This window comes from Patella vulgata, chromosome 1 (genome assembly GCF_932274485.2).
Source record: "Patella vulgata chromosome 1, xgPatVulg1.2, whole genome shotgun sequence".
NCBI lineage: Eukaryota > Metazoa > Mollusca > Gastropoda > Patellidae > Patella > Patella vulgata.
This window is the reverse complement of record NC_065879.2, coordinates 69,386,397-69,414,234: the sequence shown is the minus strand read 5'-3', so window position 1 is coordinate 69,414,234 and position 27,838 is coordinate 69,386,397. Positions and strand designations below refer to the sequence as shown.

The window sequence follows — 27,838 nt, the reverse complement described above, 5'->3', positions numbered from 1 at the left end:
TCCCTGATCCATCATTTGAGGGATAGCAAACTACAATATTGGTAAAGTTCAATCTCTAAGCTCATGTTTCGTGTGTGCACAAAGATTCATCATATTGTTTCTAACGGTAACCAAGTTCTGCTTGGAAACAGAATATCTCAGATAATTATTAAAAATTGGCATCCCCAAAATGTGTTTTAATGTATAGTAAAGAAAACAATATCCATTTAAAATTATTTTTTTTATTTATAACAAATAAAATGATTATCATAAATTGAAATACAACAATATTTTCATACAAAATTTCATTTTTTCATTAACAAATTTTAAAGATAATTAACAAACAAAAAATCATTACGCATATTAAGAATTATATCACTATTAATAACATAATAATAAAAGGAAATTTAAAGGTATTTTGTATTTAATAAGATAGAAAAATCATTTTAAATATTTCTTCTTTTTTGCATACTTGATAAAATTAATCTTAAATTAAACAATTTAAAATTTTTCCCCAATCACTCTTACAGAATCTATAAGCCGATGTTAGAAATTTGCAGATTTCTAATTACTCCTTGGTAAAAGTCAACAGAATGGGGTCAGTTGTACATGTCTACACAATTTCGATTTTGTAACTGTACAAATATCATTAAATATTCTAAAACATATTTCGTTTGTTTTACTACATCAATACACCATTTTTTTAAGATTCTCTAGAATTAAAGATTACAATTTGGTGTAAATTAAGGCACATATAAGGTGGGGCTAACGTTTCAGCCATATTTATTAGTCTTGATTGACAGTGAAATAGACTGGCTCTAGAACTTAGTTATCAGTCAATTTATATACCATAAGATTGAACTTTAAACAAACTAAATACATTTCAATTGATAGTTATTATATGCAAAATTTAAACACTAAAAATATATGTAACAATTTGGATAATGTAAAAAATTGTCATATTCTTTGGAAAATATATATTGCTAATCCCATTGCTTGTTAAATATTTCAATAATTGACTTGCTGGCAAAATTTTTGAAGTGAAAGCCATGATAAAGATACATAAATATTAGGTTGGACATATATGTCAATATAATAAACACATATAAACATCTAAGTGAAATACGTCTTAGAAAAACCCTGTGCAATTTTGATATAATAAAACCGAGTATATCATTTTAAAAAATAAAACATCACATTCTTCTTAATGACTACATTAAAGCTTAGGTAGTAAATGAAAACAATTTCATAACAATTTAGATTTATAAATATTTGATTACATAAAAAAAAAAACATGACTGCATGATTTACCTAATAATTAATTTAGGACGACTAGGTAAGCTTACTTCTTATATTTCAAATTTCAGGTTCTTGGATTCAACAAACAAGACAATCCATATTCCCACTGCCCTTGATTGTTTAAATATTAATACCAGTACAAGTATCCTCTACAATTCAATATTTCTCAGATACTATCAGAAAGTTCTGTTATAATAACATAATTTTTGATTTGGGTCATTTTACATCATTTCTATTAGAAGAATCCCTGTCGATTATCGAGTCCTGTCGGTTCAAGCAACATTTTATAGTTTCCTATGGAAATTAGGCTTTAGGTCCAGTGTTGTAATGATATACATAGTTTAAACATATAGAGGTGTCTTGACTTATCTAATCAAATTGAACATCACAACCCAAGCTTCAACTGTTAATTTCTAAGGAGTTAATCTTTCTTCCTGAATTTTGACAATCCATCATAACCCTTCATGCAGCATTTCGTTCCAGCTACCTGACACGCGTAACTCAGACATTCTTTTAATGTCAGTCCATCTAAAGTTGCGTTGATAAAACTTGCAATAAACGTATCGCCAGCACCTAGACTGTCAATCATGTTCTCTAGCTTTAATGCAGGCACGGATACAACTTTCCCTCCTTTCAACATGGCTGCTGCCCCATCTTCACCCCATGCACATACAATGATGGCTCTGTAGTTAAAATTAATAACTGGTTGGAGCTTTGATTTAGAGGGGTAAACAACTGTTACACAAGGTATGAAAATCATTTTTCAACTTTATGCAAAATCTTAAAAAATCTTGGTAGCAACGCCATCTTGCATCAAAAAAAAATGTGCCTAACTATGGAACTGTAGACAAAATCGATCCTTGTTAATTTATCTGAACAAGACTGGCATAGAAAATGTAATTTTGTCTGACAATAATTTATATCATTCTTTCTATTCACCAGGATTTATTATACACAGCATGTTCTTAAACAATTTAATGATGTGTTATCAAGAACAACAGACAATTATGGTAATCATAACTTACCCATCTTTAATACTGGTAGATAAAGTCTCAACTGCTGCATTTTTATCAGAAAAACCTCGAAACTTTGCGTAATCTTTGCTCAAAAATACATAATCACCTTTATCTAATAATAACTCTGAAAAAATAAGTAGACAGAGGATCTTCTAAAACAAAATAGAAAACTTGCAAAATTTCACTCAAGATTACATGATTATGTCTTATGAAGACTGTCTCTTGACACCTAAATTGAAAACTGCATTCAAAATATTAAATGGTGACTGTACAATGACAGGTGCTGCTTTATCTTTTCAGAAACACCTGATAGCCGAACTACTTTGTCATGCATATGCTGTTTATTTTGGCATGTCTCCTACATACTATTACACTACTCTGCCATTTGTATTTATTAAGATAAAACCAGGATATTTATTTTATATGATAGTGCAGCATAAGCAATGTGCGGGAATCTCCAGTGAAAACCTATTGGACTATATATATGTCCCCAAATCAACAAAACTCATTAGATAAAGACCATTCAATGCCTGATTAACCTAGAAGCTCGAAATATAAGTTATCAATATTTGCTATCAATACTAATTCAGTGATTCTGTACTTGCTCTATTACTATACAGTACTATACTGTCTTTAACTTCTATGAAAGACCGAGTTTTAATTTGAGCGATTCTAGACAATCATCATCTTCCATCAAGGTTATTATGTTAAAAAAACAGTAATTAATTTGAGTGTGGCAATTTCGGACCCATTTATAATGCATGCTACACACCCCATGCTAGCTTAATCTTGGCAGGGTCGGATTAACCTTGTCGGGAGCCCCCGGACAAGTCAATAGGAGGGCCCAGAATTAAAAAAAAATGCTTAGGGTCAGGAGCTACTTAAATCCCCCCCAGATAATTTTGAAAAATAGATCTGATTTGGTGCATTCTGAGGTATATTGTTTGCTAGTAACATAAGTTAATAATATAGAAATATATTTAAAAAAATTGTGTTAGAACATAAGTTTTAAACTTCAATCAAGGTACGAATCCCAGCTAGTCATTATTAAAGACAAACAGTCACTAATGTATGAATGATCTCACATTTCCTGATGAACTATCGGCACTCTAAACATCCACCAGCGGATTTCCAGCCCAAGTCAAAATTACCCACATAGTCCTTTTCAGTATAAAAGGTGTCATATATATTGAATGCAGCATTTTTCCCACTTTGACACCCACCCCACCCCACCCTAGATCCGGTACTGATCTTTGGTTTAGATACTGCTATCTTAAACACAAGTCATAAAAAGGTGACTTGTTTTGAAACAGTATTCTGCTCCTTACCTAAATCTTCTATATAAGGATGTTCTAATTCTACTGATGTGGTTATCTCACTTCTATTACTCAACTCATCAAGTTTAACTAATAGATTGCAAATAGTTTCTATATTAGGTCGACCCTGAAAATAAAACAGTTCAATAAAATCACCAAATAACTCCCATTTCTAGCAGTTAGGAAATTTAGCCTTAATTTTTCCTAATATGAGAAATCAGAAACCAAAAGTAGGGTTCAATAAATTGCTACCACAATCTGTGGTCATTTTGAGACTACCATACATGCCTGAACTTAGCCCAGACAGCTGAAATTGGTTGGCTGAAGAACTTACCCGTCTGTCAATTTCCAAATGCCATAAAACACTATATAGAGACAGTTTACAAATCTGATGTAATGTTAAAAAAAGTGCCATATTCATACTAATTCGAAGTAAACAAAAGTACTTGTACATCAAAATTTGACGACTGGCTGAAGTTTGAAGGGGAAGCCCTGGGCCCGGTTCCTAGAAAATTCTTAAAGTAAGCAAAGAGTCATGCTTCAGTTTTACTTATGTAAGAAACTTTATAAAATACCGTATCTAGAAAATTCTCAAGACCATTCTTACGTAAGCACAAGTCAAAAATGAGTCATAGCACATCGTAACTTGTAAATTGAGACTACAATGCCCTTCAACGTCAGAAAAACAATTTTGGTATGCGAATTACGTCATAAATTGGTCGGCTGCATAGAGTTATAAATAGATAAATGACATTAACTTCCTGGCAAATGGTCAATTTAGATGCATTTGACATGTCCCCTATACATATATAAAATGTGCCACAAGCTAAAAAACGCAAGCACCTGCAAACAGATGGAATAATTGTGAGAGCGCCTGATCTTAAAGTAGCCCGTGTTTGTGTTGTTTACTAATTGGCAAATAAATAAAATGGTTTCGGGGTAGAAGCGAAATTTTCTATATTCTTATCGAGAAAATGTTCCTAACTAAAGGATTTTCTGTCTTTTAATTGTCTTTTTGGTATCAAAAGATGTCGGAAATGCCGTCAAATATCTCTATGGTCAGCCATCTTGTTTGAAGAAGAAACAGACTTGAGGTTGGTAAGCAAGCTGTATACCTTGCTTGGGACTTGTGCTTAGATTGACAATGATTAAGAACAAGGTTTTGCTTAAGTATTTTCTTGGAACACATAAGAACGTGCTTGTGCTTACCCCGAAGTCTACTTGCAATCTAAGTACAAGAATGTTCTTAAGAATTTTCCGGGAACAGAAAATAATATAAATTTACTTAAATGCAAAGTCTACTTAAAATCTAAGCATAAGAACGTCCTTAAGAATTTTCTAGGAATAGGGCTCAGGTACAAAGTAAATAACAACTAGATCAAAATGTCATACCTCAAAATGAATCCATGAATATTTATTAGACTCATCAAATATAGGCAAAAAGTTTTCATAGGTGATTTCTGGAATATCTCTAAAAAGATAAATATTGATATACTCAATTATTACTTTTATTTAACAAAGAACAATAAGTTTGAAAACATACAGACAATCTTACAGCTGACCCTAAGAGGTCAGATTTTATAGTAATGGAATATGAGGTGTCAGATTTTACAGAGCAATATCTACTGAGATGTCAAATTTGACAAAATGATAAAATATCGAGATGTCAAATTTGACAAAATGATAGAATATTGAGATGTCAGATTTTACAACTACCGAATTGTCAGATATTACAAAATTATTGAATACTGAGAAGTCAGATTTTACAAGATGATCGACTACTGAATTGTCAGATATTACAAAATGATGGAATACTGAGATGTCAGATTTGACAAAATGACAGAATATTGAAGTGTCAGTATTTTCTTTACCTTAATGTATGTAATATAGTTCTGCTGCCAGTTTCTAAAGATAAAATCGCTGTTGATAATGGACATTGATTTTTATCAATGAAAACACAATTATCTGTTTTAATACCATACTTGTTTATATCTGACATCAAAAACCTGAAAATGAAATAATATACTATCATTTAAATACAGTATTCACTTGAAATAATCCATTTGAATTAGTGTACCGATAAAAAAGTATAAAATACCATCTGGTCAAATTTTTGGGTAGAGGTCTGTTTATTTATTGTGTGCATCAATGTTGGTTTATTCAGTATAATAGTAGGCTGATACATTAGTGATGTTATAAAAATAAGTAATATCCCGGCTTTTAGCAATTTTAAAGCCAAATTTTTAATGGTTGATAGTTAAATTGTTATGTATGTACAGTGTTAAGATACTTTATTTTTAATGTGAATCACTTTATGAAAAATAGCATGTGCAGTGAATATCAAGATTACAGATCAATAAGTTACCATCTAGAGTTAGAAAAAATTGATAGGCAGATTCTGTAGATGCTTCTATTTGATAATTAGATTTTAAGAAAAAAGTAATAAGGTTGAAAGATAAAATGTAATGGAACGACTTACTCATATTCTCTGCTATTTTTAGCAATGACAGATAGAAGTTCACAGGATCGACCTAATACTGATAATACTGTAGATGAGTTGTTAGCATTACCTCCTCTCTGCCAATAATATTCCACTATTCTACCAAAAAAAAATAACAATGCAATACAAATGTCACTTCAGATAATAAGAACAGGCCCCCATATTTTTATTTCTTCCACTTTCTCTACTCTAAAATAACTTAGGATACAATCCCTGGCATCGGATTCATTTCTGAGACAGACGACAGGCAAAGCTGCCGAAATGGTCAACAAATTTTAATGGCTTTAGCAGATGATTGTGACATGTTGGGCTCTTTGAGTTATATAGATTAAGATTGTCGGAATGTTAAAAAACATTTTGTAGTCCAAGAAATGTATATAATGGACTTAACATTTAAGTCAATGGAGAAAAAAATTATTAGTCTTATTCCTGAAAGTTTTGACTCAATTATCTCCCTTTAGTCTTCAACACCACGTAAATAAATCGATTTTTGTTTCTTACTTAGAGTCTGCATCTTCTTTTGGAAAAAAATCAACAATATTTACGATATCTATGCATGTCCATCCAATGCATAAAACTAGCTTCCCCTCTCTTTCGGTCGCTTCTTCAATAGTGGAGGACATTATTTTTTTAAGTGTGCTGTTGCTTCTGGGGAATAGAACTTGATGGCTCTGATAAGATTCAAGGGAAGTAATTAGTGGTCAAAAATACTAACATGTAGGGTGAAGCACACATTTAATATTTTTAAAGGTTTTCCTTTAATGAAATGCGTTATCTTCATTCACCATCACAGGTTATTCAGGTTTTCTATAGAACAATATACCTTATCTACTTTCCTTTCAGAATTTGGTCCCTTGGCACCTCCAATAGACAATTTTGCCCCACTGCTTAACCAAGAGATCTGCTGAAATAAGCCATGTTCAACACAATTACATTGTTCAACACATGACCTCACAGGCAAATGGTATCAGGTGTTCTAAATTGAGTAGCCTGTAGACATATTCATCTTTCATATGTTCAATTATTGACAGAGGTTGGACATGTTCACTTTCTTTTGACCCCAATAAATGCTGTGGTACCTCCAGAAAATATTGTGCTTAAGAAAATCTTGGCTACTCAACTGTCGACATGGGATATCCATAAAGACTTGCATAAAGTCATTTAAAACTTAGTTTACAGCGTAACAACTTAATTCGTTTTCTTTTTTTGAGACAATTCATTTGTGAAATCAAGCATTCCCCCACTTTTATGCTAAAAAAAATGTCAACTCATGTGAAGAACTCCCTGGTAAAACAGAGACCTTGGACATTTTTATCAGATTTATTATCAGGTGATTTTTTCAACCATAACCTTAAAGTTGTGTTTATCCCTTCCATATAATCATGGTTGGCTCTACCTGATATACTGCACTCCATGTAAACCCTGCTGAGATTATTTTGAGCATTATACATACTTTTCGGCACTCATCAAGAACAAACACCCTGATACAAATAATTAAACATACTAGAATCTACTTCTTTATGTGGTTATATGTCAATATGAGTGGCGATGAAGCTTTTGTCCATGGGCATTTGTCATACAGGGGCATGTCTAGGGGGCATATATTCTGCTCTCACTATTCAATGTTCCTCAATGTAATCTGTGGTAAAAAGAAACAAAATGGCAGCTGGGTAATTTGTAAAACATCATATTGAACTATGGCAATATTTCCACTCCACTCCAGGAACCCAACACCCACTCCCACCCCATTTCATTGACCATTAAAATCTACTAAAAAAAAATTAACATCCACATGAGTTTTTTCTGCATTTGTTTTTCTGTCAATATATGTCAAAAATATATATACAAACATTTGCATCCACAAAAATTAATAAATTAAATGTACAATAATCATCTTAATATAAACATTATTTTTGACCGGTGCCAACAAAATCAGTAACTTGGGTTACTTCACCAAAATTAAGTTCTATACATTTCCTGAAAGGCACAACTCGAGGCTTTAAAATTACAAACAAAATTACTGTTCAGAGTACTGGTTGTAAAATTATTCAACATGAAATAGACAACTAATTCCGATTGTTTTATGGAGAATCTCGATCATGTATGATTCCACATCCCTTATTAAAATCAATTTTTGAAGCATTTAAGAGTTTGAATAATTAAAAATGATTTAAAATTCTGAAAGAAAAGATTTCAAACTATTGTTTGGTGATAACTGAAAATAATAATTTCACCACTGCCTATAGCACAAAATGAATGAATGCGACTTCCGACTGATTTTGCTGGCACCGATCACATTTATCAATCTTATATAATTTGTCAAATTCATTAGTTAAAACAGTACAGACCCTAAACTTGGGACCTTTAAAAATTTTAAACCATATTTTAAAATATGACATTAACTTTTCTAATGCTTTTAATTTTCCTGGATAAAATTAATATAGCAGAGCTTCAGATAATTCATTGCAATAAAAATAATGTTTTCATCAGCAGTCAATACAATAAAGAGAATTCTGTTTATGCAAAGATGCACCAGTCAAGTTTTAGGGCTAAATACACTGGTACTCTGAATCTGAATTTCTCAATTTTAATGCTTGTGATTGTGAATAAATATTTAAAGAGGCATTAGTGTGATTGAGATATTCACACACTGGCACAAATAATTTTCCAGAGATATTGACCTACACATCTAAATCTAAAGATTAGGCTGTGCACAAAGCTTTTCTGTAAGGAGACCAGTGTTCAGATTTTGCAATAATTATGCGATTTTTGGGCTATTTTAAATGCAATATTATATAAGATTAACTATATTATTTACTTTCTTGTTAAAATAGATAATGTCACTTTAAAGATGCAGTATGCAAGAGCTCAATTGGCCTTTTGTAGGCCTATTTTCTGGCTTTTAATGTTATATAAATTATTATTTAGACATTTATTCATACCACAAGCCCATAAATAGGATGCCCCACAATAAATAAATATCTCTAAATATTTTGACAATTATACCACAATATTATTAAGTCTTAACATACCACCTCACATTTATAGTCACTAAATAAACGGTTGTGTTGTATTTAACAAGTTATAACCATTTAGACATGAATAAAAAAATATATATATATATATATATATAGAGAGAGAGAGAGAGAGAGAGAAATGTGGTTTACGGTCCACAAACTAGGTCATTTCGATACTAACATGGTTCAATTTTATTTAAACAATTTGCTTGCGCGTAGGGAGTCTTTAGCAATGGGAGGAAACCTTAGGATCCAGGGAAAACCAATAAAAAAATATATTGAAAAAGTAAAAAAGTGGCCATTATATCGGGGTATTTTTGAGTACAAAATAGGTTATTTCCCCTTAGTTTGAAATTAGTCCCGCTAAATCAGTCTACCAACCAATAAATCTAATTTAGTAACTAACGGTATAGTTAATAATAAAGCAAATAAAACCCCCCAAAAAACATAATTTTCTAAAGTTTCTGTAACAACCAAAAAGCTAAATATTAATGTTATTCAGGATCTTTAACAATAGATTTTTTACGGTTTTAATAGTTGATGGATGTGTAGAAAATTTCAGGTACGATGGCTATTTATAGCCTAATAGAACATACTTTAGATTATTCTCGTGCTGCGAGTCTACCCTGTAATCACTTGAGGACATTCGCTTTGGTGAGTTCAACTTTTAATAAAGCAAATTTTGACTGCATGGGGCACCCTAAAATAAACAACTATGTCCGAAATATTAAATTGTTCCGAACATCAATGCCATATAATAATTTAATGTTAAAATTGATAATCAAGACTTTGTTTATTATCGTAGCAAGGGAACTTTACAATCAAGACTATTTATGCTATATTTTGTCAAAACTCAATTCAGAATAAAGTAACTTGACTGAATTTTCAATATATTCATTTTCTCTTTTTAAACTATTATAACAAGAATGGCCAGCTCTTTATCTACATCCTACATAATGCATCTTTAAGAATTAAAATACATAACATTGCGTAAATATCTATAATCCATTTATTTCCAATCTGCTTCTAATGACCACAGGTAAAGTCAGGCCACTGGATTTGGCCTTAATAGCACACATTACATTCACAACAATACATCATAAAATAGAGTCGGGCTTGTATTGGTTCAGCTCTAACTTGAGTTTCGTTATTTTAATATGTGTATTTAAAAGATATGTTACCATACGCCCACAACCTCTAAGTCATTCAAGCAGTCCATAAAGGTGGTCACATTTTATTTTTTTGTAGTTAATAGATGCATTTACAAGACACTTTAATCTGTGTTGATTACTAGAAAAAATTCAACATTTGATATGTCTCTAGAACCTCTTAGTATAGCATAAACAAACCATACCGGTAATCAGATGATAACTGTTCAAGTTATCGGGAACGTTGAAAATCAATAGAATTATAAACACTAACACTGTATAACTGTCAAGTCAATCAGATGACAACTCTGTCTCTAGAATATACACATGTAATTGTGGACCATGGAGAGGCAAGGGCCACGACAACATACAACCACATTTCAATGTGCTGGTAAGCACAATTTCAAAATCTGTCCAAAGTCCAAACGCTTCAATTGCAACACACTAATTAAATTGTATGGTACAATAAATGTGCATAAGGTTTTGTTATTTCCTCAATAACAAAGTATTATAAATTTCTACAAAATTTTCACTATTTTTTTTTTCGATTTAATTTACAAATTTTATTTGCTAAAAATTAATTTTTTTAGGGGGCTGTAAATAAAAATATTTTTTACATTATCATAAAAGGTTCAAAAATAAAATGTACACATATTTTAAAAAAAAAAAAATCCCAACAAATACTCTTAAATTCAGTTTTAAAATAGATCATAACACATTTATACAAATATGACAAAAAATAGATGGAAACAATATTAGCTTAAACAGAGTCCAAGCTAAACCCTTCCACTGACAAGATTTGTGAAATTATAAATGCCAAACTAATCATATAAACTAAAATATTTTTAAAATACAGACTTATTGGCTAAGAACTAGAATATCAACCTTTAAAGGTCTGATGCGTCAATTGCATTTTCGCTAAAATATCAAATATCTCGCAGCTTAATACATGTTAATTATATACTCATACTGATTATATAACACTTAGTTAAAAAAAAAAAAATTCAAATACCAACGCTAGCTTATCTCGCGGCTTGGATTCAATCGTATTTAAACTAGGCCTATCAGGTTTCTTTGCTACCTATAAAAGATGGCAGTGTCCTTTTACACTCAAGAAGAATAGATCGATGAAAGTTCAGTTTATCATAACTTTGTAAATACTAAATGGAATTGAACCATTTTTGGACTGATATTCATATTACAGATTGAACTTTCACAATATTGTAGTTTGCAAGGGATTCCTATAGTGCTAAATGACGCATCAAGTATTTAACCAATGAAAATGCCATATCTTTAAAATATTTTAATCTGATTATAAATACATTATTATGAACGCTGCATTTCATAGTTATTTTTTTCATTAGCAACTTTTGTTGTTTTAATAGACTTATGCATTTGGGACTGATAATTTTGTGACAGCTTTAAACAATTCCCACTCACTTCCCAGAACTAAAATTAAATTAATAAAGCAAATAAATAAATAATTTAATAACTTAATTAAACAGAAACACATATAAATTAAAAGAAAACCAAAAATACAATTTAGTGCACTGGAAATACTATTTAAACGATACTGAATTTATGGGGGAACTACTGGACTTCCATAACAAAATCATAAAAAATCCAATAAAATTATGGATAAATACACATGCCAAAAACTAAAGAATCATTGTGCAGATTAATATTTGTTTTTAATAAATATTTACAAGAAAATTAAAAGTTCCAACTGTACAAATGTCATAATACCCCCTGGAAAGTTTATTTAAGTTAGAAATTTTCAAGGAGAGGGATCCACGAAGAAGCATCAAGTATAAAATATAGATTTTTATTATCTTTTATATTTTATTTAGACTTTATCGAAATTAGCAATTTACATATTCTTATTTCTAACAAATAGAGGGATATGTTATGGATTAACAGAAATTTTTTAATATTACATTACTGTATTTACCCCCTTATAGAAAAGGCAATGTAAACCAGAAAAAAAAAGTTAATTTAAATACTAAACATAACAGTCTTTTAAAATACTGATTGTGCTTTAAGGTTTGTACTGAGTCAATAAAATAACATGGATGATGATCAAGTTCTGAAATTTTTAACACAGATCAATTCGGGACTAACATTGTTTCTTAAAGAGGCATTATTGCTTTGGAGATCTTGGTTGCTTAGAGAAAAGATTCAATAATTAGGAGAGTTTTGGGGTTTTTTGAATATTATATTCAAATTTTGATTACATTTACTTTTTGTTGAAAGTAATAATGGCTCTTTAAATGTTTGTGCATGTGGAGAGTTATAAATTAGAATATTTTTTACACCTGTTAAAAATTTTTTTTTACGCCCGAGTCCCTTGCCACTTATTTTGTTTATTTAAACATTAATTTTTTTGAGCCATTCCACATTAAATCTATGAATACCGATACATATAATTTCATAATATCTATGACTAATCTGACTAATATACATATGTTCCATAAACAGACCTGCTGTTCTCTAATAGTAAGTGCAGGAGGACCGCACTACACGTTAAACAAAAGTTAACAAATAAAATAAGAATATTGCAAACAATGACTACCATAACTAAAAATACAAACAAAACAAAATTATGTCTGGGGTCTGTACCATAAAACCTGGAATAAAGTACAAAATCATGGAAAGCATCCATGAATCTTTGACTTCAAATCAGGATTTTAAAGAGACACTCTCACTTTGGCTATCAAAAAGATTTGACTATACTATTATTACACCAAGTCTTTTATTACAATATATTTTCTTAAAGTGACAGTTTCTCTTTAAATTACAATTCCTTTGAAAGGAGACTGTAATGATCCTTCATTAATATCCATTTACATCACAAAAGTACCACTTTAAATAAACAAAACATGAAAAAATCTCCAAAACATTTCATAGTAAGATAAAAAATATCATTTTAAAAACTCATCTGATACATACATGTCGTATCATATTTTTATTAATCTTCAATTCATTCTATTATCGTTCATTCCGCCATTCAAATATTCAAAGTGAATAAAATATTCAAAGTGAATAAAATATTCAAAGTGAATAAAATATTCAAAATGAATAAAAAATATTCAAAATGAATAAAAAATATTCAAAATGAATAAAAAATATTCAAAATAAATAAAAAATATTCAAAGTAAATAAAATATTCAAAATGAATAAAATATTAAGTCAGTTGATAAAGGAGGGGGTTGTAGATGGACACTGTCTTACAAGAATAAATTATAGTAAGCATTGCATATATCATTATAAATGCTTTGAATATGAACAGGAGAAAACTCTATGTTGCTATGGCAACAAATCATGAATTTGTGCCCTTGCCATTTAGCAAATATAAAAACTACTGCACATCTGCACTGTATTTTTATGCAGCACAGATCAATTAATCTGCTCAAACAAAACTGATCTAATCCATGACTTTAATATTCAACCAAAATAATAACCATATAACATTAAAGCCCCAACATGTCAGAATAAAGGTTAAATATAGAGTTTAAGAGCAAACACAGTTAAAAGTACTTTAATCAAAATATGCATTTGTCCAAATATTATTCAAATCAATCAGTACTAACTAAGTTATGGGCTATTTTAAGTTACCAGGTACAATGGTTTATATTGATTTCATATCACCATATCTCTCTCTCTTAGACAGTAATAATAATTGTACAAGCCAGCCATTTCTTCTAGAGATCCTTCTATACACAGATGTGCTTAACCACAGAATAAAAATGGTACATATTATTTGACTTTTCAATAGATGAAAAGATCTGGCTTGTGCATTTGATGAACAATAGATCTCATAAATGCTGGAGACAATTCGTCCCTATTGTAAATGCCTTAAGGGACCACAAAGCCCAATAAAAAAATTGTCTACTTCAATGACAAACTGGGTTCGATCCATGTGTTGGCCAAGCAAGTACCTAAAGATTATTAAACTTGGTTTCCCCTCATCAGTGGTACAGGACTGGGGGTGGGGGAATGGCAAGGAACAGCATTTAGTGATTTGGTCGGGACGAACATATTAGGTCTTGTGTATACATTGGTGTACAGTAGTAGTACACAGAGAAAATCTCCTGGCAGATGGATTTCAATGAAGAATAGATGGAAACACCACTGTCCTAACAAAATTTTCCTCATAGCACACTTGCATGGTGTATTCAAGAAGAGAGGCTAAACACTATTTCATGTCAATGACACCCCATCCACTCCCACATCTTAAATGCAAACCAAAAATCAAAATTTACAAATTAAATTGTCTGACCAATATATCTTTTAAAATAAGTCATATTGGTTGGTACTGTGCAGCATATTTATGCTACATGCAGTTACACACAACACTATGACATTACCAGTCCACGATACAGAAGAATTTTGTGCAGTACATAACTAATTAAAGTTGGTAGAAATGTGCATCTACTATTACTGACAATTGCATATTTTAAAGAATAAATTTAGGAAGTTATCAACTGATTGACATGAAATACAGAATGAATTTATATAAGCTATGGCTTGTTTTCAGATCCACAATATCAGTATTGTAAATAATCATGTTATAATAGAAATAAAATATTGTTTAAGTCAAATACAGGATTCTGAAGCTGGTGTTAAAATTATTTTCATATTTGATTTGTGAAGATACCACTAAACAATTTTTCTTGTAATTATAACATCACAAGTAGTAATAGTAACTTCACAAGTGGTAATTACCAGTTCATCAGGGGACATGAAATGCAGCAATATGAACAATATTCATTAAATAAAAATAAATATACACAACTATAATACATTATTCAAACTATTTTGTGCACATTCACAAGTCTCTGTCAAAGAGAAATTAGGTTTAACTTATTTTATCATTTCACAAGTTGCTAAATAGTCACAAATTGTTTACATATGATATTTTTGAAAAAACTCTGGCACTTAAGTCAATCATAAAAACATTTCATTATATATCTAATAAATATTCTAATAACGATAAAAAATAAAATCTCTCTTCATTGGCCTCCGTCACCCAATCAAATATTGAACCTTTATGTTATTTTATGTAAGAGTTTGTAATAATCATTTCTATAAAGGGTAATACACCAAAAATGCAATATCTGACTGGATAAGAGAGGCTAAACACATTAGAGATGAGTTATTTCCTCTTCCTTGTCAGTGTTCACTTCCGACATCACATTTGCTTTTCCTAACGACTCACACAATATATTCATTTGTTCACTCTCACTTTGGCTGTTTGCATCACTATCATCACTAACATTCTCTTTACATACAATAGCTTTGTTCACAGTTTCGTCACGTTCATAAATCTTAGCTAAAATGCCATTTCCAAGGACCTTATGAACAACATTATTCTCTTTATGGTTTAAAGTCACTAACTGGTTCAAATGAGCTTTGTCATTGATATAGGAGACAGACTCTGATTGGCTGCATGAGCTGAAACATGATTGGCTGTTGTTCAATACTTCTTCAGGTTGTATAGGTTTAAAATTATCAGATGGATGCTCTGAATGGTCAATTTGAGACAGGTGACCATTTGAATTCTCCAGTGAGGATTGTCCATTATTGTCTATGTCATCTACATCGGTTGACATAATACTACCACTGCTGATACTCAAATTACGTGGAGTATTGGAACCTGCAGTTGAATGGTTGTCATTTGTTTGTGTCACAGAATCGTTGACACATGGGAAATCGTGATAGCAGTTTTTATCGCTAAGGAGTTCATCCATAATATCTTCTGGAGCCCGCGTTTCACAGCCACTTCCACATGATTCAGTATTGCTGGCCTGACGGGACATTTCACATATTCCACTCTCTGTTAGTGAGATATTACTCTGTGTCTCTACTTTCTGTTCATAGAAAACCTGATACAGGAAAAAAAAGAGATATTGGAGTGTATATGATAGAGTGCATTCGTTCATGATGCTTCAAAGTGACAGAATTCAAACATGGTGACACAGAATTGAAATAGGGCAACACAGAATAGGGTCTGGTCACAGCTATGGTGATTGATCGAAATAGTATCACAATTAGTTGAATTGTCAACTGAAATTATCATGTTTACTCAATTGACAGGGATTGACGGGAAAAGGAAACTGAGGTTTAGCAATCTCCTCGATAAGACCACTTTGGCTTTTGGTTGCACAGGTGACTCTTCTACATGATACCAGTAAATAATGGACTGAGCTAAGAAAGCATTATAGAAATAAGACTAAATAACTTCCATTTTATATAGGAAGGGCCATTCTAAACCAAAATTATGCAGGCATTTACCCAACATACCTTTCTGGCTCGGAGTTGTTCAAGAGATGCTGGTATTTCCATTGCGCTACAGGGAGCTCGTAAATTAAGTGATGAAAACTGACCAATAACTTGAGGACAATGAGTAATATATTTAGTCTGGAAAAATAAGATATGTAATTATGTATATAAATAGACATCCACCTTATTACATCTACATCAAGTTTGAAAATTCTACCTCAATTAAAAGCACAGCTTTTGTATTCCAAAGTCTTGGCCTAATCAGAAAATGTTCATAATCAAACTTAGTCAAGGTACTGATGTAATGGAACTACACATACACCAAGTTTCCTCACTCTCACTCAATTAGAATTCAAGTTACTGAGTCCCAAAGCATCGACAAACTAAATTGATTATCTCTGCATAGCCTAAGCAGAAAATGCTCATCACTGAACTTAATCAAGGTACTATGTAATAAAATTATAACAATAAAATTTTCATCACACTTAGTTATTTTGTTCCAAAAAGTGTGACGGACAGACAGACGAACAAAACCATTTCTTGAAAAGGCGGGGGACAAGGATGAATTACAAATAAATTTTAGTCAAACTTACTCCTGAAGCCTTGCGATATTTTCTAGATTTTTTATTTGGTTTTCGAACATTTCCTATAATAAAATCGTTGTCATCCGATTTACGTAGAAGGATTAAATTACCATCCTCAAGTTCCTCAGCCGGACCACTAGTAGCACATCCTGAAAATAAAATCAAATGTAGGGAGAGAAATGAATTTTAATGCCCACTCGACACAAACTAGGTCATTTCAGGACTAACATAAGGTTCAATTTTATTTCAATAATTCGCTTGCACATATGGGTCTTTAGCAGTTGGAGGAAACTGGAGGACCCAGAGAATCCCATGAGGTTGGACAGGCGACACTACTCCTTGTCACGTACAAGCGGGGAATCGAAAGCACACCAAAAGACTCAATGACAGACGTTATGATCCAGGTCACGCATGTTAACCAATCGGCCACCCCAAACCCGTCTCAAATGTATACAGACACCGTAGGATACCTACACAACAAATAATGACAGAACCATTCATTAAGACATCGCAATCAGAAACACTTTAAATATTTCACTCAATTAATTTCATTAAATACTTCCTTAAGGAAACCTAAAAATCTAAGTTTATATTGACAACAAAATCAATCATAATTTCTAATACAAATATATTATGGACACTGGTGATTAGTATACTATGAGACGTGGTATGAGTTTTTTCAAAATAACATTCAATTAGCAGAATGTTTTAAAAAGCTTTCTCATTAAGGTTAAATTCAATCTGTTTAAAAAAAGATTATTTTTTTTTTACCAACCTTGATTTTGTGCTATATTTGATGTAGAAGTTTGTGTCTTTTCATTGGTTGGCTGTTGGGTGTCAGGGGTCATGGTATATGAGAATCCCTGCAGATAACTGATAAGTGTATTACACAGTATACGTTCATCTTCAAACGGAATTCTCATCTGTTCAAGTTCTTCCCTAGAAAATTAAAATTAACTTAACAATAAAAGTATGATATACCAAATACCACAGCTCATACCTCCATAGATGACGATAACATTAAATGCATGTAGCCTTTTGTTTCGCTTCAGTATAAAGTCTAACTTATTTCAAGCAAATTCATAGTAGTTAAAAAAATACACGACATTTCATTTAATTAATATATTTACTCAGAAGTATATCTTATTGGATAAGTATTATATCCATTTTCTAACTTAATACATTTTAACTGCTCCTACTTTTTGGATAAACCCAATCGCTCGCAAAATGCCTATGTATACATATAAGGATGGCAAAATGAAGATTGAGATTATATGACTAATACATGTAAGTGACTTACTCCTCCTTTTGCTTGGCTTCTAGAATGGCTTTTCTTTCTTCCTCCCTCTTTTTGAAGCTTTCTTGTCTTCGTTTCTTTTGGGATTCTTGAAAATCTGTCTGTTGTCGTTTAAAATCTTCGATTAATTTTCGTTTACCTTGATATTGTTCATCTAATTCTGAAATCATGTTTGAAAACATTCAACATATCCTGAAAACTGGCCAATTCATTCCATCTAAAAACTCAATCAATTATTCTAATGAAATAATACCACAATTTAGTCCTGAAATCATATTCTTTCAATATAAACAATTCCCAAATTCCCCGACCCCCCCCCCCCCCAAAACATGCATGTTTTTGTTACACATGGGTCAAGTAAAAATCTGTTCTACTCAGATAATTAATATTTATTCTCTCTAAAAGCAGACTGACCCTAATAACTAGATCTGGAGCCTTATTCAACAAAACATTTTAAGAATGCAGCCTTTCTATTGGCCAAGAGCTAAGATATGTGATGTGAAATTAGTGCTTAACCAATAAACAGCCCACTTTCTTAAAGTATTAACTTTGTGTGAGTAGTACAATTGTTTTCTGTATTTGTTATTTTTTTTACAGAAGCTTAAAGTGAAAATGACAGTTAAATCATATACTAACTAAACTGACCTTTTTTAATAGAATCTGTCGTTATTCTACTAGATGATAATCTTCGTTTTACTTCATCTTCTTGAGCTCGTAATGAAGTTATTGTTTTAGAATAATGCTGTAAAATAAAACAAGATGGTAAATAAATAATACAGCAACAGTCGCTGTTCACTTTCTAGATGCAAAAGAACCAAATCAGCTTTCAGTAATCTATCTAATAGTCATTTCTTTGGGCAGAATTTTGTAATTCCAAACAAATAACCTCGAGAGTATTTTAGGTTTTGGATGTGAAATGTCAACAAAATCCAAATATTTCAAACAGAACGACAACTTTTTAAACATAGTGTTGCCAGGCAATGAATATTCCTACACCAGCAGTTTTTTGGCTGTAAGTGTAAGGTAGTAATTGTATATTACAGGGCTGGGTGGCCAAAAATTGGGATCAACCAGACCAACAGACATGGGGGTAATACAAGTACAACTAACTTAGGTGTGAGTGTATATTTATACTGATGTCATAGTGACTACATTCATATGTGATTGTATAAAAATAGTATATGTTGATCAAATCACAATAACAATTATAGTGAAACTTACATCTCTTTCTTCTCTCATTCTTCTTTGTTTACCTCGTAATTCATCCACCTGACTTTTGGCATTGTTATATGCTCTGAAACAGTAAAGCAGTGAATAAACAATAATGAATAATCATGTACTAGCAAAATGTGTAGAAACAGTAAGATTGATGTCCCCATACTTTTATCCCAAAATATATAGAGCACTCATAATTAACTACTGCATATATATACTTTTCTATATAGCATTAACCCATGAAATTACTTATCAATTTGCTTAAATTGAGCAGGAAATGCTCATTATCAACACTGTCAAGACATTCAGCTTTCAACCATCTATAGACACAGAATGTCCAAAAATTTAAATTATGAACACAAATAGCCTTGAAAGCCCACAATAAAATAAACAAGTTAATCATTACATAGTGTCAACTAGTATGTCTGCCACTGACATCTTAGCATATTATGCATTATTCACATATAAATGCAACAATGTTAAAATGTTCATACTGAAATATTTCCTAGGTAAATATCGATTCCTTTAAACACAAGAAAAAAAGAAAGAAATATTTACATGAGAGATATTTTTGATCTTTTCAGTCTATCAATTTCTGCTACAATTTTTCTTTCTTCTGTTAGTCTGTAGGAATGGTGAGCCAAATTCCATTCCAATTTTCTGCAAAAGAAATCAAGAAATACTTTGTGATGTAAATGGTAATGCCGTCAACTGTCTTATTTCATGTTACCATTAATGTGACTTTTAAAATCACAGACAACAAAATCATATAGTCCTTGATTGTTTCACCTTTCAATGCTGTAGAGCTGCTGGGTTTACAGACGGTCAGTTTTACAATTTTCTAACTACAGAAGTGTCTGGGTAACCACACCCATAAACTTTTCCTAGTGTGGCTGTCACATTTATCATGTCACAAATTACGAATAAACAGTAAGCAAAATTTTTTATCCGAGTTACCTAACCCCTTTTAGTAATTTTGGTGCTCATTTCTGAATGACTCAATATTTTGAGATGATGCCTTCAGACATGTTAATTGGTTATATTTTTAATTTGAGTTTTATTGTATTCTTCAACACACTTTCAATAACAGATATTCTGTGAAAATCAGGTATTGCTCGGATAACTAACTGTCATTTACTGAAATGAAATGAAATGGGGTTTAACGTCCTACTAGAGTGTGTTGTGAGGGAAATTTTGTCCGGACAGCGGCGCTAAGGCCTACTCTTATATCGAATTTGAACTGCCAAGGGATCTTTTACATGTACCCCAATGTGTACACGGGACCTTGGTTTTTCATCCCATCTGAACCATTAGACAGATGTCCTTGTCAGGCCCTCCGTATTGCACCACTGACCACATGGGGAAACCACGGCGGAAATTCCCGATGAACTTTCTCGGCCAACACCTGTCCAACCTTGTGGGTTTTCTCTTGGTCCCCCGGTTTGATCCCACTGCTAAAGACCCCTACGCGGAAGCGAATTATTGAAATAAAAATTAAACCATATGTTAGTTCCGAAATGACCTAGTTTGTATCCATTGGACGTTAAACCCCATTTCTCTCTCTCTCGGCCAACACTGGGAGTGAACCATTTACCTTATAGCATCGTTGTGTTTCTCTTCATTTTTATATACTAAACCAGATTGCATCTGAGAAACTTTACTGGTCTGTAAAAGAAAAATAGGTTGTCTATATAAACACTGTATGGATTAATATAACCCACTGTCAAATATTTATTATAAAATAGTGAGATTTACAAACAATTATAATATATGTAAAGTGCTGAGACCCCAAAAATGAAATAGCTATAGTAAAACACAGTTCACATGCCTGAACCAATGGATACAAGCATTACTAGCTCATTTACCATTGCTACATCAAATATCAAGCAAGTGTGGCGCACATTCGTTTGCTGACTAATCAAAAACCATTCACAGCAATGGTTAATAAGCTGATCATATGTACTTGGTCTAAAGTAGAGTATGAATCTAAAGGGTCACATCCAGCAATCCCTCTTTAGTTAAATTTGTAACTTTTCAAAATATCAAGTCAAATTTTATTATCACACTCAGAAGTAATTTGAAAATAAATACTGTAAAACAACCACAATTTTTAAATTGAGATATTCAAAATAGCTAAAGGTAAGTGCATTTCATTATCATACAACCATTTGTCACAAATTATATTAAAAATTAAAGATACATGATAGGAAATTAGATAAAGAGCTTGTAAAAACTAGATAATGTATAAAGGGAATTTGCTGAAAATTTCAGTCAAATTGCTCCACTCTGAACCGAGATTTTAGCGATTGAATTTTTGGTCTAGCCTCGATCATCATTACTAAAGTCGGTGTGATAAAAAACATAGTCTCAATTATCCATTTCATGATTAAATCATGAATGAAAGTTGCGCAGCAAATCTGATTGTAATCCAGTAAATATCGCAGGATACCGATGCTATCGTGAGTTGATTATGGTCTAGATAAGTTAATTAATGACTAATTAATAATTTAGATAACATTTCAGGCCCAAAGAAAGACCTGCAATAGGCAGATTTAGCTGTTGCATAATGTATGTTTAAGGATTGTGGTTAACTGAAGAAAAGTCTCACCTTGGCTGAAATCTCTTGATTCAAAGTCTTTAAGTCATTGTTGATCTTTTTATTCCTTTCAAAAGTTGCATCTTTTTCAACCCGAATCTCTCTCAGCTCCTTAGCATTTCCCCCAGACTTTGCTGCAGTCTGATAATAATGGTTAAGCGTAATAAATTAAAATAAATTAGTTCACGCTTCAGCTGATAATTGACTTTCTATCATAACAGCCACATTTATTTCCATAAAGTAGTACATTCAAACTATTGACATTCAAAAAACACAGAAAATTTGATATATAATTGACACTATCACTGTGTAACTATAGATTCATCTAGAATCTATAGAGTGTAGTAATCAGGATTTACACATTTCCTGTCGCTCTTTTTAGGGTGGAAATAAGCAATCATAAACTTCCTCAATAATATCACTGCCCAGTTAAGAATGTGTCACAGAAAACAATACTGCAAAGGAAATCCTCATTTACTGGCAATATTTGTGTCAGGTGTGTAAATGCATCACAGAATGGGCATGCTATATTTGTCTATTTAAATCAATATAATCATAAAACAGCAATAAATTCTAGTTAGGACTGATCGATTTGAATGGTTTTCGGACCAATTTAAATAAATATGTCTTGAGTATACATGGTCATAAAATCTATAAATAAACCTGGCATTTTGAGGCTTTAATTGATATCTTCCTGCATAACAGATAGCAACAGACCTTGTTTTGACAATTAAGATCATAATTCTGGAATGCATTTTGATTAATGTCATTATACGCCCACATTTTCATGTGGACGTATATTGTCGTCGCAACCGTCCGTCCGTACACAATTGTTTGTGAACAGTCTACAGGTCACAATTTTTATCCGATTTCAATGAAACTTGAAATATAGGTTTATCACCCTAATATCTCGGTTCCTTTTGATATTGGCATCTATCGGACCATAACTTCATGGATTATGGCTCCTGATTGTACGAAAAATCATGTTTTTGGCTTGTGAACACTGTAGAGGTCACAATTTTTATCCGATTTTGTTGAAACTTGAAATTTAAGTTTATAACCTAAAGATCTAGGTTCCTTTCGATATTCACGCATATCGGACCGTAACTTCCTGAATTATGGCCCCTGATTGTACTTAAAAACGCGTTTTTTGGCTTGTGGACCCTATAGAGGTCATACTTTTTATCCGATTTAAAAAAACGTGTTAATATATCACCGTTACACCCTAAGGACGGCTGAGTTTGTGAAAATCGGCCCAAAACTGACAGACAAAATGGCCGCCCTTCGTTCTCAAATAGCGTAAAAATATGGTATATCAAGGGAGAGGTCACAATTTTTATCCGATTTTGTTGAAACTTGAAATGTAAGTTTATAACACAAAGATCTTGGTTCCTTTCGATATTCGCTCATATCGGACCGTAAATTCCTGAATTATGGCCACTGATTGTACGAAAAATCACGTTTTTTGCATTGTGGACCCTATAGAGGTCATAATTTTTATCTGATTTAAAAAATCATATTATTATATCACCGTTACACCCTAAGGATGACTGTGTTCGAATTTTGTGAAAATCGGCCAAAAACTGACAGATAAAATGGCCGCCCATTCGTTCTCAAATAGCGTAAAAATATGGTATATCAAGGTTGTGGACCCTATAGAGGTTACAATTTTAATCCGATTTTGTTGAAACTTGAAATTTAAGTTTATAACCCAAAGATCTTGGTTCCTTTTGATATTCGCGCATATCGAACCGTAACTTACTGAATTATGGCCCCTGATTGTACGAAAAATCGCGTTTTTAGCTTGTGGACCCTATAGAGGTCATAATTTTTATCCGATTTAAAAAAAAACGTACTATTATATCACCGTTACACCCTAAGGACGACTGAGTTTGAATTTCGTGAAAATCGGCCCAAAACTGACAGACAAAATGGCCGCCCCTCGTTCTCAAATTGCGTAAAAATATGGTATATCAAGGTTGTGGACCCTATAGAGGTCACAATTTTTATCCGATTTTGTTGAAACTTGAAATGTAAGTTTATAACCCAAAGATCTTGGTTCCTTTCAATATTTGCGCATATCGAATTGTAATTTCCTGAATTATGGCCCTTGATTGTAGGAAAAATCACTTTCCTTTTAGCTTGTTTTCTATCGATCTCTCGAAAATGTGGGCGTATCCTGTCTAGCAGCCGCTGGTTTTTTAATTAAATTAACCTTATCTAAAAAGGATACAAGCTGTGTCTCCAGATCTTTGATTTTATTTTGGTAGCCTTCCAATTCTTCTTCATATTTTTTTCTATTGGGAGGCTTGAGACGGCGTGAATCTGTAAATAAAGAGGACATACACTGTAAATTTACTGTAACACAAAGTTTAACACAATTATTTTAAATATAGAGAACCTTCATGAACATGCAGAATTCATACCTCTATCCTCTGAAACACTGTCAATGGACATGCCATGTCTATGGAATACAAATATTGTTAATTACTGAGAGATGTTTTGACAAGAATTCTTTTTTATCAATGAAATGTTAAAATTAAAAAAAATTAATAATAACTTAATTAATGATGAACAATCCACTAATTAAATACCCCATTACATGTACATGTACTGTATCATTTACTTGATAAGAGACTAGAGAATCCTAATTGAAACATCCCCAGTAATAAACATTAGTAATTATATTCCACAGAAACTGATACTCTCTATACTCCAGATTACTTGATAAAGACTAGAGAATCCTAATTGAAACATCCTCAGTAATATTAATAAACATAAGTAATTATATTCCACAGAAACTGATACTCTCTATACTCCAAATTAAGAGACTTGACAGCACAAAGACATTCCATAATCTTGGCTTGCATGTTCATAGGCAAGTGCAAACTATTGGCAGTCAGTGAGTGTTTGTTGACAAAAATAAAAGGCATTTCTACTGTCATAAATTCAATAGATGACTAGTACTGGATGTTTACAATATACTGTGTCACAACTGTCCCTGATCTCAATGCAGTATTTAAATGGCTAACAGATAGAAATACTATGATATTTTGATTTCATTTATAACAATTACCATTCGAGCTGATTCATTGTATTATTCATTGTATTAAGAGCATCCTATTTCAGATTAAAACATATTTTGGGATTCCAATGTATGACCTACATGACACCAGAGGGAACATATATTTAACTGATATTTACATGGAGCCACAGTGGCTTGGTCAGTGAGGTGCTGGCTCCCTAGCCTGGAGGTCATGGTTTCGATCCTGGCACACCCGAGAAAGTTCCTTGGGATTATTTAGCATGCTTTTCCCTTGTAAGTAGTGCAAGATGGCTGGCCATCATCTAGTCGTTCAAATGGGACGAAAACCTGAGGTCCTGTGTACACAATGGCATGTACAGTACGTAAAAGAACACTTGAAAATTGGAATTTGAAAAATTACACTCAAAGCACAATGCATAGTATATATACCAGTCTTCATTACCCCGGATGGAGCAGAAAAATAGGATGTTAAACCCCATTTCATTTGATATTTAAAATAATGTGCTATTCTGTAACCTGTACCTCTAATGGAAATAATTCTCTACACCACATACTGACATTCATTCTTCAAATATATATGTAAATAACAAAGTGCATGATTTTGGGTCAATACATCCTAGACAATGATGAAATTCTCCCAAAATATTGCATCTGTTGTGGGAAAGAAATGTGTTAGTATTGGCCTTTTTGGCTTTCTACATGCAAGCAGTATATATCATGTAACCTTATAATAATTATGAACTTTGACCCTATTGAGTAACATAAACAATATTTGTTCCTTTGTTACTAAATTATGATATCTAAGAACTTTACAAAGAACTCAATTGATGACACCCATTAATTATTTGCACATTTATCTTTTCATAAAGCAAAAAGTAAAACAATTGCTTATTGATTAAGCAAAAAATACTCATTATTGGACATTAAAGATATTGACTACTGATTTTGAGAAACTATACAAAAAGTTTTATCACCCACCCCAATTAAAAGCAGGGATATTGTGTCTTACAGTCTCGTCCAATCAAATTGCTCATGCAGAAAATGCTCATGTTTGAATTTGGTCAAGAAATTCACATAATAAACAACATCTACATGTACGTCAAGTTTGAATATTCTGCCTCAATTTATTGTTATCCAAAATGTGTGAAAGTCAGATGGACAGCTGCTTAGCCTAAGCAGACAAGCCTACAGTGAGGCTGATGTTTCCCACTGAAATCCCAAAATAAATAGATGACACATATTGATTAATTGTATTTATCTTTTTCAAAAGTATTGAGCAATCAAACTGGTTATTTATACTTAAAGATACATTATGGGAGATTAGATAAAGAGATGGCAGTTTTCGCTATAATAGTTAAAAACTAGATAGTGTAACGGTAATTTGCTGGAAATTTCAGTCAAATTGATCCACTATGAGTCGAGAAAGAAGCGGGTGAAATTTTTGCATAGTCTCGGTCATCATTACTAAAATCATTAATATAAACAGCATAGTCTTGATTATCCACTTTTTCTGATTTAATTATCAATGGCCGTTAGCGGCATATAGGAATCTAATCCAGTCAACATCGAAGGCTAGCCTTGACATCGAGAGTTGATTATGGTCTGGATAAGTTAATTAATGTGTAATTGATAGTTTAGATAACATTTCAGGCCTAAAGAAAGACTTGTAATAAGCAGATTTTGCTCTTGCATTATGCATGTTTAATCTAAGCATAAAATGTTCATGATCAAACTCAGTCATGGCATTCACCTAATAAACATCTACACCTAGCTCAATTACAAATGAAATGAAATGGGGTTTAACGTCCTACTGTTTTGCTCCGAACTGGGCTAATGAAGACGGGAGCTCAATTAGAAGGAGAGTTATTGTGTCCCAAAAAGTGTGACAGACAGACAGACAAGATGGATGGCTGGACTGACCCATTTTAATAGTTCCCTGCTTTCTTCGAAAGGCAGGGGACAAAAATAATCATCATCAAAATCAGTCAAAATCTAAACTTAGTTTGAACATTCTGGCCAGAACATTTTTACAGTTCACCCCAGTAACAAAATTTGTACTTTTTAATTTTGATGCATGTCAGATCAAAATTGAACACAATAAATGGTTTTAAAAAGAAACTGCTTACATACTCAAATCTAAACTGCATTTTATTTGACATGTCATCATGTCCAACACCCTGTTGTAGCCATGTTTGTAATGTTACTAAATAAATACATTACATCAGAGCTATTAATAGTAACCAAGTAATGTGTTTTAATGCTGACAAGTTGAAAAACAGCTTTTTTTGGATTAAATATAACAAAAGAAGAATAACAACCTGATGCAGTTGGACTAAGTGAACTGTTGAGAATGATATAGTTTTCTTTAAAGGGGTTTTGTCACTTTCACAAACAACAAATGTCTTCAACCTATACCTTGTAATTAAAACAGGGGCTTAACTCCTTTTATTGTCCATATTTTGAACCAAAATGTATGCTCTGATTTACAAATTCAGTAGGAGTTACACATTCACAACATTTTTTGCAAGGGCACCAACACACCT

General features: G+C 32.1%; 2 protein-coding genes across 3 annotated transcripts in view; both read right to left on the bottom strand.

The window, feature by feature from the left end:
- Positions 1-342: 342 nt before the first annotated feature.
- On the bottom strand, positions 343-6,778 carry LOC126827295 (ketohexokinase). Of its 2 annotated transcripts, none has more exons than XM_050556567.2 (7): positions 6,612-6,778; positions 6,090-6,209; positions 5,482-5,616; positions 5,003-5,081; positions 3,623-3,737; positions 2,304-2,418; positions 343-1,961 (listed from the first exon to the last, which is right to left on the bottom strand). In XM_050556567.2, exons 1-7 carry the CDS (start codon positions 6,731-6,733, stop codon positions 1,700-1,702), a joined length of 948 nt encoding a protein of 315 aa, XP_050412524.2. In that variant the 5' UTR covers positions 6,734-6,778; the 3' UTR covers positions 343-1,699. The 2 variants fall into 2 exon arrangements, with proteins under 2 accessions (XP_050412524.2, XP_050412533.2); XM_050556576.2 differs by having other exon boundaries at positions 6,090-6,204; positions 6,612-6,750.
- A 1,125-nt stretch (positions 6,779-7,903) lies between these two features.
- The window catches only part of LOC126827349 (uncharacterized), a 28,524-nt gene continuing 8,589 nt past the window's right edge, over positions 7,904-27,838 (bottom strand). Inside the window, exons 2-12 of the mRNA XM_050556646.2 lie at positions 24,483-24,574; positions 22,262-22,390; positions 21,248-21,318; positions 20,212-20,313; positions 19,660-19,732; positions 19,084-19,180; positions 18,442-18,598; positions 17,917-18,080; positions 17,151-17,290; positions 16,579-16,695; positions 7,904-16,160 (exon numbers count right to left, since the gene is read on the bottom strand). Coding sequence (XP_050412603.1) covers positions 15,420-16,160; positions 16,579-16,695; positions 17,151-17,290; positions 17,917-18,080; positions 18,442-18,598; positions 19,084-19,180; positions 19,660-19,732; positions 20,212-20,313; positions 21,248-21,318; positions 22,262-22,390; positions 24,483-24,574 — 1,883 coding nt within the window. The 3' untranslated portion in view covers positions 7,904-15,419. The remainder of the gene's footprint in view (positions 16,161-16,578; positions 16,696-17,150; positions 17,291-17,916; positions 18,081-18,441; positions 18,599-19,083; positions 19,181-19,659; positions 19,733-20,211; positions 20,314-21,247; positions 21,319-22,261; positions 22,391-24,482; positions 24,575-27,838) is intronic.